This window comes from Uloborus diversus, chromosome 1 (genome assembly GCF_026930045.1).
Source record: "Uloborus diversus isolate 005 chromosome 1, Udiv.v.3.1, whole genome shotgun sequence".
NCBI lineage: Eukaryota > Metazoa > Arthropoda > Arachnida > Araneae > Uloboridae > Uloborus > Uloborus diversus.
The window spans coordinates 269,613,619-269,628,375 of record NC_072731.1 but is presented as its reverse complement, the minus strand read 5'-3'; the positions used below and the strand labels follow the sequence as shown (position 1 = coordinate 269,628,375).

The window sequence follows — 14,757 nt, the reverse complement described above, 5'->3', positions numbered from 1 at the left end:
ACTAGTGGTACCCGCACGCCTTTGCCCATAATAGAAATATTAAAAGGTCTTTTGGTTTGCCTGTATACAGTCGAACCCGCTTAATGGAATATCAGTTAATGGAATATTCCGCTTAATGGAATACATTTTTAATGTACCAAACCGTAGTAAATCGTTTCTGTGTTAAATTTCCCGGTTAAAGGAATATCATGTTTTTAAGCAATCCCGGTGAAAAGAATACTTTTTAGTCGTGCCGATAACGATCTTTTTTGTTTCCCACAATTTATTCAGGTTTTCCTTCCTCCAAAGAACCAACATGAATGTGTAGCAATTGGAAGTCTTCAACTGTTTTCTTGTCACTTCTTCGAAAGGATGCATCTCTGTTCAACTGTGCTTGTATCTTAGCTACAATGTCTTCTAAACGAAAAGATCTCACTCTAAAAGAAAAAGTGAACATTATTGAATATGCAATTTTAAATAAATGTACGCAATCAGAACTTGCGAAAAAATTTAAAATATCCCAATCTCAAGTTTTCAAATTGCTAAAAAAATAAAGAAAAAGTCCTAAACGACTGAAAATGTAGCAAAAAGCGTAACCAAAAGCGATAACGCACATGAAAAGAATTCGAAGTTGAAGACCATCTCTTTCATTGGTTTGCTGATAAACGGGCTTGTAACGTTCCTGTTCCTATTGCTGAATCAAAAGGCTGAAAATTTATCAAAACAGATGAATAACTGATTTTAAAGCAACAAACGGTTTACTCTGCAGACGGAAAGAAAGAAACCAAGTATACTTCAAGAAAATTCACGGAGAAGGTAGTGATGCTGATGAAGCCGCTGCGAATTCTTGAACAAGTGATGTGTTGCCTTCGTTATTAAAAGACTATAGTCCTTCGTGTACATATACTACGAAACAGCACTGTACTACTAAGCAATGCCTGATGGGACTTTGTGTGTTAAAGGTGAAAAAGTTTTTGGAGGCAAAATCCCGAAAGACAGCCTCACCGTTTTATGCAGAGTTTCCAGACGTCCCGGATTTCGAGGGACAGTCCCGTATTTTGAAAAACTGTCCCGGGGAACTTCCATACGGGAAGGCTAAAGTCCCGTACTCTAGCTAATAACAATACATATTTTACAAAACGAGACATTTTTTAAAGGGAAAAAAATAAAGTAAAACAAAAAATTGTGAAAAAAAGAGCAATAAGAAAATCAACCTTCCCACGTTGAAGTTAATAACGCTTGTAGTATTAGAAGACGTTTCTTGGAAACAAAGCCAAATGCTGACTTTAATTTGTTTCATAAATTAGAAAATCAAGTAACTGACTTGATGCATTCACAGAGCGGTAAGCAGTCTAAAATATCCGACTTCATTTGCAACAAATAAGTGAGTAACATTTAAACTTATTTTTTGAAAACTGGGAAACATCTACATTTTACACACAATAAAATAAGCTCATTTTCATCTAATTTCTACATTTAAATGTGTTTCTGTCAATTATTAGATTTTTTGTTGATTAAATGTAGGTATATATGGCTAAGGTACCCTCTCTCTATTATGGTTAAGGCAATTTCCAATGCTTTCTTGGGTAAAATGTAGCTTGAAACGTCGTGAGGATGGAATCCCGGATAAAGGAATATCCCGCTTATTATTATAATTTTTCGTGGCAAATTGGCTATTCCATTACGCGGGCTCGATTCCACGTTATGATAATTTCGTACATCGCCAATTGGCTTATTGGTCTAGGCGCTATGCGCGTCACAGAGATCCAGACATCCTCCGGACAGAGAGACTTTCAGCTTTATTAATAGTAATGTAATAATAAAGAATTTTTGAGTGTCTTCTCTCTTTCAGCATCAATAAACCAGGCACGTAGCTAGAACTTTGTTAAGGGGGGGGGGGGTCCAAGGTTGAGCGAGCTTCAAAAGAGGAAGCATGCTAAAGCAAAATTAGTACCTCATATTCACGTTAAAAAAATAAATCCAATTAAAACTAATTATTAAAATATGATAATTAACTGAAATTAATTAAATAATAGAAATTGATGGAGCAATTGTTAAAATTAGTAATCAAAAATTTTACATTAAGTGGCAAAGAAATTATTGTCAGTTTATAAAATTAACGTTAAACTAAAAGTCATCCCATACTAAGTTTCCATACATGGATAGAAAAATTTCATCACATAAGCTTCCTCTGTTCTGATGCTTTGAAAATGAGGGATATAATAATTCCTATTAATAAAAAGTTCACAATAAAAGAAAATCGGAAAACGAAAACTGTTCTAGGGATTACTTGGAAAATGCAGGTGATAATTTAATAAAATATTAAAGCTTTGTAATATATTTCAACAAAATATGTACAAGTCATTTTATTTGAAAAAATAAAGAAATCTATATCTATCGCGTCGAATGTATAACTGTGTGAATGCTAAATAACATAATTCCGCCACCCTGCCGATTTGATCAAGATTTCTGACAAAATTCAACCACCCTCTCGACGAAAATATTAGCAAGGTTTCATTTAAAAAGCTTGAACTAGTTCTTTGTTTATTTACGTTTATAACATTCTTTTGATAATACGAAATTGAATGAAATTTCTAATTTTATCCGTTTTCTAATTATCATTTCTAACCATCATTTAAAATCTTGAACAAACAATTGTATCTCTTTGATGGACGGAGACTTCCTTTGCTGCAATCATTTTTTTTTTTTAAAAAGGCGTATTGCCGTTTCTTTTTTCTTTTTTTTTAATCGTTATTATTATTTTTTTTTTCAACGAGTTGGTAAAATAAGCTATCTTAGGATCCGCTATGGTGTTTTTTTTTTCTAATCGGACTTCGTTATCGTTAGAGGCTTTAGCCTTTTCGGACCTAGTGCGAACCACCGATATGGCATCTAGTCTTTCAAATAACATTAATGTCCATTAAGGCGCAGATGTGAGTGGCATAAGAAATTTTGATGCCGAGTTTCCACCAGATGGAGACACTTGAACTCTCTTCGATGCGAAACTGCACTAGGGGTTCAATTTTGTCAAGCCAAACGAATACCTGAGAGATCTTTTACCTCTCGAGTAATGGAATGTATAATGAATGAAACTAAGCATCTGTGTATTTTTATTTCAACAACATTTTGGAAAAAATGCAAATGATTGCTTTTTATAAATGTTTTTTATAAGGTCATGAATGATTTGAACAATATTGGCGATTTTCCTCTGATGTTTTCAATTTGATGCTTCATTTAAAAGATCAAGAGGAGGCATCGCACCCACCTATCTCACCACCAAACACGAGTTCTGTTTATTCTGCTGGTACAAAACAACTTCTGTACAAATCAGTCTTTTTCAAATTAAAAATATAATTGTAAACAACTACAGGGAAAATGGCAATATGCTCTATTACGAATTATCGTGACAATATTTGATTATAACCTGCTTACTTTACTCTCTTTATTAGCAGTAAGCAAGTGTCAGACTCAAAATTTCATAATTTGGAGTCAAACGTCAAATTTTGATCATTAAGGTAATCTTCGACCCGTTTGAGATTGCGATAATACCGTAGCATCAAATTAGATACATTTTCAATTATATGCAATATGAATAAAGCTGGCCAATTTTTGGAATCAAAACTTATAGGTTACTTATAGCCTCTGTTTGTAAATTTTTTGCTCCTCAGTCATCTGATGTTCCAAAGTCTAAAGATAATCTTTTGTAAAAAATTCTTAGAATGATTGTGATTAAAAATCCAGTAATGATTTAAATCTACCTTCCAAAATTCATATAACAATAATAACACTTCTGATTCTTTCATTTTCAAATTGGTATAACTTCCATTTTAGAAGCAATTTTGTAATCATCCTGTATTCTCGAAAGCATATCATATTTTATAACGTAGGTATTGACTTTTTTTTCTTTCTTTTATGTGATGTTAGTAAAACATATTCTACTGCAAGAAATAGCAAAAAAATTTAACTTGAAGAAATTAAGAGCTGAAAAAAAATCTAATATAGAAGTGAAAAACACAAGAAAATCTACCTCGCATTCACCTTTTTTTAATTATTTGCTTGTAACGCGGTAAATAGCAGAACTTTTCACCTAGTAATTTATAGTTAAATGCACATGTCCGTTTCTTGTTACATTTAATGCTACCATCGCAGTTTACTAATGATGGATGCATAGATGCTTACTAAATAAATCCTCAGTACAATGGCGGTAAATAATAATCAGAAAATTTATTCCAATGAAGCAAATACAAATATGCTTCTCTTGAAAAACGGAACAACATCGAAGAAAGATTTCTTTCTTCAGTAAGAAATGACTAACGGCTCTTCGTTTGGGACCATAAAATTTTGATACAGCGAAAATTAATTCCGTTGCATCAACTTCAAATTTTATTTATTCACTTATTTTACCTTCAAAAACAAATACTTTTTGGACATTTAATATGTTTAACGGTCATTTTAAATATTGAGTGGAAAAACATCCGTAAAAAGTCTAGTTTGTGCTAAAAATAAGACACAAATGTTCAAAAAAAAGAACTTTTCAGGATTACAGTTTAAAAGTTGTAAGCTTCCGGAGAGATAAGTAATCTATTATTGTAAAAAAAAAACTAAAAGTTTAAATAAGATTATTAATCAAAATATAAAATAAATCTTAAATGAATCATACCAAAAATATAAAGAACAAAAATTAATTAATTAATAATTCAAGTTTATTTTTTTCTCATCCTCAAACACGCGAAATGTGTAGAATTTCTTCTTCGTTGCTGTCTGAACTTATTTTTAAATGGGAAAACAAATTAACACATAAAATTGCTCGTATTATTAAAAAAACTCTAAAAGGGACAACTTACCTAGTTTGTGTAAACTTAATTTTCTTCTGATTAAAATTTCGTTCAAGATATGTTTCCTATAAGTGTGTGGTAGAAAGATACTGTGTGATAAAACAGAAAATAATCGGAATTTCAATTTCTGATTCACCAGGGAAAGGGATGCACCTCACTCTGGCTGTCCTTCGTGCAGCATGTCTAGGAAATCAATTCCAAACGGGAAAAGAGTCGAAACAAAAAGAAAGAAAGAAAACCACCCCAATGAGACTGGGGAATGTTTGTTGACAATTACTTTGCCGATGGCAATCTGGTGGACTGAGGGAAAGGGGCCGAATTTCAAGGTCACAACCCAGCTGGGTTGAAAGAATACGGAAATTCTTCGTTTTCGGACGCAGTACGCAACACAGTAAAAGACAGGCGGCAACTGGGAACCTGCAGTTATTGCACGAGGTTCTCGTGTTCTGAATTGACTCGGATGCGGGAAAACTGCTGATTAATGGGAACATTTAAGGAGAAAATACCGGGTTTCATAAAATTTCTCTCTTTGGAAATTTTTTGTTGACGTGAGGTGCAACAACCGAGAAAAAGCAGACAATGTTCTTTCGGGAAGGCGGGGGGTGTCCGGACCCCATGGACCCCCCCCCCTTGCCTACGTCCTTGAATAAACGTATTTCGTATTTGTATTCCTTTTTTCTTATAATGGTCCCACACTTTCAGGTAAAACTCCCTTCAGTTCGGATGTTAAAAAGAAAAGTACTATTTTCATGAACACTTTATATTTAACACAGCACGATGATTAAGGAAAAGTCGAGGACAGATTGATATTATATAAAAATTTAGAGGACCAGTTTACAAAAGAAGTTAGCTTGGGGTCAAAATAACCCTTTTTGTAATTCTAGAATGTTAAAAAAAAGAAGAAAAAATGAATGCCGTAAGGTAGTCCATAATTTGACAGCACTTCTGTAGGAAAGTTTGAGAAGATAGAATTCGTTTTTTCAAAAATGTTTAGTAGGTGTCCTAGAAAGTATTTTGGTTCATTCTTCTGCTATGACGTCATCAAAGATGGCGGTCGCGCGCTCTCAAAATGCTAATATCTACACTAATAGTAGCCCGATTTGACAGAAAATTTCGTCAGTATGTTGAAATTAGAGTTTTTAAGGTGAATAGTAATGTGTTTTAACTATTGCTACAAATTTTATGTCTATATATAATCTCTTATTATTACAAACAGTAAGCGAAGACTAAAAATATGTACTGAGTACGTCGAAACACGTTCAAATTTAAAATATAAAGTATGGTAAGTAGAAATATAATATCTCATTAAATCTAAAAGGTATATTTTACAAATATTGTTACAATTTTATGGTAACCCTTTACTACTAGGCTAGCAGAAAGAGCAAAAATTTACTCAATTTTCTGTATAAGTTCAGGAAAGTTGTCACATTTTAAGCAATTACATGTCCCAATTAAATCAGTTATAAATGTCTTATGAATAAATTTATATGAGCTTAAGCCAACAGACCACTTGCCGGCAACATGTCGTTAAAGGTATGTGTTAAAATAAGATCTCAAAGAATGACCCGTAGCATTTCTGCTACTACGCGGCAAATTCTCAATGTCGATGTTCTTTGCATGACGATACAGCCATAATCTAAAATAATCTGAAGATCTACAGAATAACCCTCTTTGTATACTGCACTGTTTTTTTCTACCAACTTATCGATGCATAATGACGAGTAGTTCTTTTTTTTCTATTCCAAAATAACTCATGGTACCTGATCAAGACATTGCATGAACGGCTAGAAGAATTGAACATAACTTTTTACTTTTTTCCGTGATTATCATGATCAGCCAAAAGTTACTTGGAATCACGAAATCAAATGCGCAGCAATACTAAATCTTTGAAAAGAGTTTAGTAAAAATAAACTAATAACACTCTGTCCGTATCAGAACTAACAAGAACGATTTTAGGATACTCACACAGGGATAAATGCTTCGAATTTATTATGTAAATTGTTCTAATTAAATTAGCGCACAAATAAATCCTGGAGAGGAACAAAGCTCATTTTTTAGTACCAATCGTATAAAATGTTATGCGAATTAAGATTTTTTCTTTTTTTTTACCGACTTCAAAAAATACGTTCTCAATTCGTCGGAATCTTTTAATGTGTGTCCCCCGTAAACTTAAACATGCATAGACCAATTTGGAAAATCCTTTTTTTTTTCCCCGTTTGAAAAGGTATATATTTCCCAGGTGATCCCATGGTCATCAGGTCAGTATCTGAAGATGGAATCTATGAAAAATCAAGAACACTCTTCAAACTCTATGGGTTAAGTTAAAACGATTTCTGTTGTTTTTCAGTGACTCGTGAATTATTTTGCAAAGTATACTTTGATAGTCAAACTGATGATGAAGATGATTTTCTTTATAAATAATTGCGCATTCGAAAAAAATCTTTCTTCAGTCTTCAGAAATCTCCGAGATGCTGTGCTCTATATCTTTCTCTATTTTGCTCATTTTAGGTGTTTTCAGACTCCTGTGCTCGACGCTTTCTCACTCGAGATGAACGTAAGGAGTGTACCACATACTCTACCCTACGTACTGATTTTATATTTACACCACTAAAAAGCTATTTTCAAATAAAAAAAGAACCGACTTCAAAAAACAAAGAGGAACTAAAAAGTAGAAAATCATTTGGTATACTTACATACTATAACCTAACCAAACTTAAAAATCAAATTTATTGTACAATTCCAGTACACAAACCAACTAAACTAAACACTCAATTATAAAATAAACAGTTGCTTTAATAACTATACGATGAATTATTTTAATACCTAACTAATTATATACGATCTCTTAATTTTTAATAACCATTTGAAGTCGGGGCTTCCTATAAACTACAACCTAGCGTAATGGACAACCCACCAAATCCTGAGCTAAACACTAATTTGTCAAAACGCGAAATTCTTTAAAACTAAAACTACAGTCGACTGCCGCTACAACGCGATCCGACTTACGCGAAATGGCTATAACGCGAATTTTTCACGAGTAACGAATTTTAGAGCTAACGCGAATTTTTCGCCCACAACACGAATTTTTTTAGAAGAAAGTATCAGCTTCGTTATTGGCTACTAAATATGGATTTCGTGAATCGTATTACGTCCCTTTGAGCATCACTGACAGCCAAAGTTCCCACACCAAACTAGTCTAGTGCATCAAATAACCATAATGGCACCTTAGTGTCACCTTCATCTAAAGTTTGAAAATGTGAAGAAAAAGAAAGTTTCTGATAAAAAAATTTAAAAAGATTCTCGATATGCTTGAACAATTATAAAACGTCGAAGGTAGCGCGACTATAAGTATGAGTGAGTCTTCCGTATGTACAATTAAAAAACAAAACAAAAAGATGTCCGTAAAAGTTTAGAACTTAGTTTCAGTATTGAAGCTTGCAGAGCAATCTAGCAAAGTAAAAATTATGAAAATGGAAGTTACGCGTGCTCTTGCATTGTGGATTACAGATCAAGTAGAGGAGATGTAGCCACAAATTGAAACGTTTTAAATAAAAGGTGAAGCGTATTTTTAGATAAGAATAACGATCTGATCTTGGAGCATAAATCATCACTAGTATCCTCATTTTTTGACTCGTAAATATTGCTACTGTATCTACTGTTACAACACTATTTTGTGCATCATTTTAATTTTACTGCATGCAGTGCTTACCGCGTTGTTTTATTTAATATCTTTTATTCCAATTGGTCATTCATTTTGTGCATCTTAAGTATTTCATGTTGAATAACAGTTTATTTTTTTTAATGCAGTAAAAGTTCAGTTCTTTATGGAAGAAACTGTAATGGTTAAGGAATGCTTTAGAGCAGTTTGAGGGGTGTTTATAAGTGCTTAAAAGTATTTGGTATGCTTTAAAAAATTTGTACGCATATATTTTTCCACAACGCGAAATTTCAACTTCCGCGAGGAGGCTTGGAGCGCAGCCCTCGCGTGAGTCGGGACTTGACTGTACTCGGTTACATTAGGTAGTAGTTTATAGGGGGTCCCGACTTCAAATGGTTATTTAAAATTAAGAGATCGTATATAATTAGTTAGGTATTAAAATAATTCATCGTACAGTAATTAAAACAACAGTTTATTTTATAATTGGGTGTTTAGTTTAGTTGGTTTTTGTACTGGAATTGTACAATAAATTATTTTTTTACTTTTTAGTTCCCCTTTGCTTCTTGAAGTCGGTTCTTTTTTTATTTTAAAATAACTTATTGTAACCATTGAAAATGTTTTAGCCCTGCTGGCAAATAATTTTAAAGCCCATTTTCTTCTTTCTATTATGGCATTAAAAACAAGAGCATTTCACATTCTGTTACCATTTTCAACATCCTACCCTTGTGAATCTGGATTTTCTGCTGTGGCTTCTTTAAAGACAAAATATATATCTCGGCTAAAGATAGAAACAGAACTGAGAATGGCTATTTCTAACATTCAGCCTTCCTTCGAAAAACTTAGTTCTTCAAGTCCTGTCTTGAATCAAGACAGGACCGAGGAAGTCACTAATAATTACGAAATTTATTTTTTATCTGGTGTGTTTTTATTGAGTAAGTTTTGATTCAAAAGTTGTTTACTTTAGGAAGATAAATTTTAAATATGTTGAAATGCATGTTTTGTATGTCTGCTTTTCCTTTCAGTCAGTAAATCAATTCTTTGAAATGGTATTTTCTCTTGGATATTTTCGCCCCCTCCCCCTCGAGTGTGCGCCCCACAAGTACACAGGTTGTGAATCACTGCATTAGCCAACAGTTTTTCTTTTTCATAAATGCGACCTGTAGGGTTTCTAGAATGTGTTAGTATAAAAGAGAGCATGCGTGTCAATTTAGGAAGAAATTTCTTGTAAACTTATTTTTAAACAATAAATATTATGTGATGAGTACATTTTGATTCCGTGAATATTGTTTCTTAAAAAAAAAGTTGAAGAAGATTTTTTTTCCTATGAAGTTTTGCAATTTAATTTTCATTTGATTACGTGAAACATTCTTAAAAGTGCTGTCTTAAATTCTCGGAACCCTAAATTGTTTACGAAAGAATTCGTATAACATCTATATAAGCACTTCATGCTCTTTTTTTTCTAAATTAAAAGTTGTATCCTTAGTTTTAGAGTTCAAATTTAAAAGTTTAAAATCTGTAATGTTTTTTCCCCTTGCTGTTTAAGTGCTTCAACTATTTCATCGATTTTACTTTTTATGTGCCTGAATTCAGTTTTTATAATATTTTCGAATTACCCTAACACTAATTCCGTTTATTATTTACTCTCTTTCAATCCTTTGTGAATTTAGAATTCTCAAGTATTAAGGAATAGAAAAGCAATCATCTCTCTCAAAAAAAGTATATATATATATATATATATATATATATATACATATGTATATATATTGAGATTCTGATTTTAACATCAATGAAATGCTGAATGTTTGCATTAAGAAACTTCTATCTTGATAAATATCATCTTTTATTCCGGAAAAAAGACAGTTTAATATCAACATTTTATTGCATTGATTTTTACTAAAATGTCTGTTTACACACCCAAATTGGCAATATTAGGTGTCTTTTCAGTATTTTCAACGGATTGTTTTGAAACAATCTGACCTTTTGCCGAGATTTTATGAAAAAAAATTTGTAAACAAAACCTAAAGATACTGTTATGAAACGAAATATCGAAATAGGAAATCATTTAAGTGTATTTTTTAATTGTTCATAGCTGCTTTTGTCTGAGCAAAAGGCGTTATTTTAACATCCTTTTTTAAAAAAGAGGACCATAAAAGGAGGGCATTTTTTTCTATCTTTAGTCGAATAACAAGTATCCAATAATTCTTACATGCTTCTGAAAAATTAAAAAACTCGAAACGTTTAATGGGATGTGAGAGATATTCTATTTTTTTTTCTTCTTTTCAAGAAATAGAATAAATAATCAATAAAAACTTCGATAAAGTCAACAATTTCAAACGCTTTCATACATGTTTCGTTTACTTAATTGATAGTTGCTGCATTTGCTTTGGATGTGTGGTTTCCTTATTCTTTGTAAACAGAATGGTATTTACTGATATTTTAAACTTAACTTGTTTGAATGCTCCATGCAATGAATATAACGTACAACTTCAAGACGTTTGCCATAAATATATTTCCAAACCCATAGTGAAGGCAAAGCGTTCTAAACACAAAACAATATGAACTTATGTAATATAAACAGAAAAAAATAATCAAAAAAAAAAAAAATGAATGCGTCATCATAAACAGAAAGAAATGGCAGTCGCGGAACTGGGCGACAGAAGCTATATATTTATTAAACAAAATCCTTATATATTCTGTAGCCTGTTTTTTGTTTCTACGCGAGATCTTCCTCAATTCTTGATCGATTTCTTTGATTTACACCTTATTTGAAAGCTCATCGTGCTGGCTACAGACGAAAAATCGACCCACGGTCTAAATATTGTTTTTTCTGTCAAAAAAACGTGTTTTAAAGAACCAGAATGAGGTTTTCGGTTAAATTTATAATTTTAACTTGCACTGTAACTGACAGAGCTGAATAGCTCGATCGGCAGAGCGTTCGGCTGGTAAGCAGGAGAATGAGTGTTCGGGCCAATGTCTGGACAATCTGCAGCAATAAATTAGAGAAATGTCGCGCATTGCATTAACACTTAATAACAATGAATAACAAATATGAGGGAATAGAATTTAAAAAAAAATGGAAACGCTCCATACTGTTATAAAAACTTGATGCACCATAGAGCTAACTTACTTCATAATTGTACGGTTTTTTTTTTTTTTTTTTTAAGCTTTGACTCCGGTAAGAAAACTAACGCATAATGTAAGCGAAAATATAAGTATCAGGTTTAAGATTTCAGACTACAATGGAATGGTTTTCTGTTCAGAAAAAAATAATAAATCGTATATTGAAATATAGATTCTTCTAATGAGTTTTTGACTCTTTGTACGAATAAAAAAAATTACTACCTCAATTTGAAGGGTAAAATATATATTTTTTCTTCTTTTTGCAAAAAAAAATAGCGTATCACATTTTTACTACATTCGAAAAGCTACGCTGAAAAAAGAACTTAGTTCAAATTATTTTGTATTTTAACCGTGCTGTTAAATGATGAACACGTGCTGTCATCTAAGCCATAACGGTTCAAGCAGCCTGCGATAACAAATTATAAAAAATTTCAAAAATAAAAACACTTCTCTTCAATATCTTATCTTATACATTCCTTCTATGGATAATTTAACAGTCAGTATGCGAGATCTTTCTTATCTCTTGAAGAAACTCCCCCCTCATTTTAAAACTTATCAAGAAAAATAGACTATTTGCGAAAATTAGACTTACGGTCTAAAAATCAAGTTTTCGGAAACGCCCCTTACTGTTGCAAAACCTTGATGCAGTCTGTAGTTCTTATGCAATTTTTTTTAAAGCAAAGTTCTAATACAATTTTTTGCGTCGCTTTCAGCAAAAGAAAAAAAAATAAAATTAACCTGTGTGTGTGAGTGTGTGTGATTTAATTTTTTTAATTATTTTTTTTAATTAAACTTAAAAGCACTGGACTTAGTTGTTCGGTTAAATTTATAAGTTTTTTTTCGGTAGAACGTTCGGCTATAAATTATCTGAACTTCGGGTAAGCTCGGGTTGTCCAACATGATAGCAAATTTACATTAATATTATGTATTACATGTACTCATGGCATACAACTGATAACACACGTAATAAAATAAATGCAGTGGGAATGCTACTTGGTGCTCCGACTCCTTTATGCAGGCTACAGTTATCATTCAGATAAGTTGACTGTTAATCAAAGGGTGTTCTTTCTTTCTTTTAAAGCTTTGACTCCGTCCAGACCACTAAGCATAATGTAAGCATAAAAAAGTATTAGATTTACCTCAAGGAAATCCTTTTTGTGCAGAAAAGCACTTTCAATGTATGCTGAAATGTAGATTTTTCTAATAGCAGTGTTCGACCTTTTGTACAAATGAAAAAATACTGCGCCAAATTGCAACTACGAGATTCATCCAGTAAACCTTTAATTATTTATTCGAATGCGATATAAAACATTAAAATTATTATCAAATTCATTAGTAAGAAATCATTTTCTACTCCTCTGCTTTCGGCTGAAAGCAAAACATTTTGTCTACGTTCAAAAAATTACACTTAAAAAACGGACTCAGTTCAACTGGTTTTGGTTTTGAATTTTAAGTGTTCGATTAAAAGAAAAACATTGGCGGGTATTTAAGCCGTAACGGTTAAACCAGCCTGCTATGGGAAATTGTTCAATATTCAAAAATGAAAACACTTATTTTCAATCGAATTTATTACTTCTCTAGAATGTTTGTTTCAATCGCTACGTGAGATCTTCCTCATTCTTTAAACAAAAGGTTTTGTTACTGATGTCTTCAAATTACATGCTTTCTCTTGTGTGCTTACATTTTTCCGTTTACTTTGCTCGGTTTTTCTTCATGATGTTCTTTCTTTGAAAATTTTAAAGAGCGAAATGCCTTTTGAAACGATTCGAAGCACGGTGCGGAATTCCGCACGGGTCGACTAGTAGGCTTATAATGTTGAACGTTTATCCAAACACTTTTTTTGAAATAGTTATTGGAATCGTTGTGAGAACACTTTTTCAGAACATATATTTCGTTCAGCAGACTCTTTCACCCTCTTTGTAAACATTTAAGGATAGCGTTTTGAACTTTTTGACTAAACATTTTGTGGCACATGTTTTGGTAGTTTTTAGGATAGATTTTTAAAACAGTTATTTAGCAGTAATATCATTCCATAAAACGTGCTACAGAAGCATAAAAGAAGCTTTTAGAAAGCATAAATATGCACTACATTCCTCTATATTGATACAGCAGGCTAATGATGGATTTAGGTTTTTTTTCTGGATCTATTTATTCATCAGCATCGTTAAAATGAAAATTTAAAATCCAAAGGTGTATGAAAAGCATGTGAGTAGCTTACAGCAAAACTACACATGAACAATATGTATTATTAAAAAACGTAGCAGAAAAACGAAATACATAATAATACAAACTAAATTTTGACGTTTTCAACGCTAATCAATGCTATAAAAAAGCAAACAAAAAATATTAAAGCAAATGCTTGGATAAATTCAATTTGTTTTTTTCATAAATTTCATTTGTGAAGCAAAAATTTTAATGAATCGTAAACAAAATCAATGAGCCTTATTTGTTTAAATTGCTGTTACTTTGCAACATTGCTAAATAAATCAAGCAACAATCTAATGCTTTTTTTCTGTCAAAACACCATTTAATGCCGTGAAAGTTATTAATGACGACCCATTTCTGGGAAAATTTACTGTAGAGATCAGTGCCAGAAATGCCAGATCCGCGAGGGGGGGGGGCAGTTGCGAGGGGTGGCAACCTCTTTCTTTGGGGGGGGGGTGCTAATTCGCGATAATTCCGTTGGGTATCTTTCGTTGAAAATCAATGCAAAACTTGAGTTGACCCCGACTCGGAAAGTCATATCCCGCACTGAGAGAGGTGGAGTTATCAATTAATTAGAGTTTTTTTTTTACTTCCTTGTAAAAAGTACGGGAAGAAGTGTGTCCGCGAAAAAAAAAATTAAATAAATAAATAAATACAATTTTTACTTAGTCGTCAGTGACTGGTGCACACATTTAGTTTAGTAACTATTTTTTTAATCATTAGATGCCACTTTTATTTAGAGTGTTAGTAAAAAAAAATGCATCCCCCGCGCCGCAAAGGAGAGGAATATCATAGTCGGGGGGCTACGGGGGAAGAAACTGCATTTTGTGATAAAATTTTGAAACTTGGCATGTTTGTAGACATTGTATGTACAAATATTTTTGGAAGGGGAGGCATTCCAAAATCCCCCCCAAAACCCCCCTAGCGGCCATTTTTGGTCCAAAACAAAAAATGGCGATT

The 14,757-nt window shown here is 32.4% G+C and overlaps 1 protein-coding gene across 1 annotated transcript in view; it reads right to left on the bottom strand.

The window, feature by feature from the left end:
* Positions 1-262: 262 nt before the first annotated feature.
* Positions 263-14,757, bottom strand: part of LOC129220669 (tachykinin-like peptides receptor 86C) — a 117,021-nt gene continuing 102,526 nt past the window's right edge. The window contains exon 5 of the mRNA XM_054855102.1: positions 263-416. Within this exon, the coding sequence (XP_054711077.1) occupies positions 263-416 (154 nt within the window). The remainder of the gene's footprint in view (positions 417-14,757) is intronic.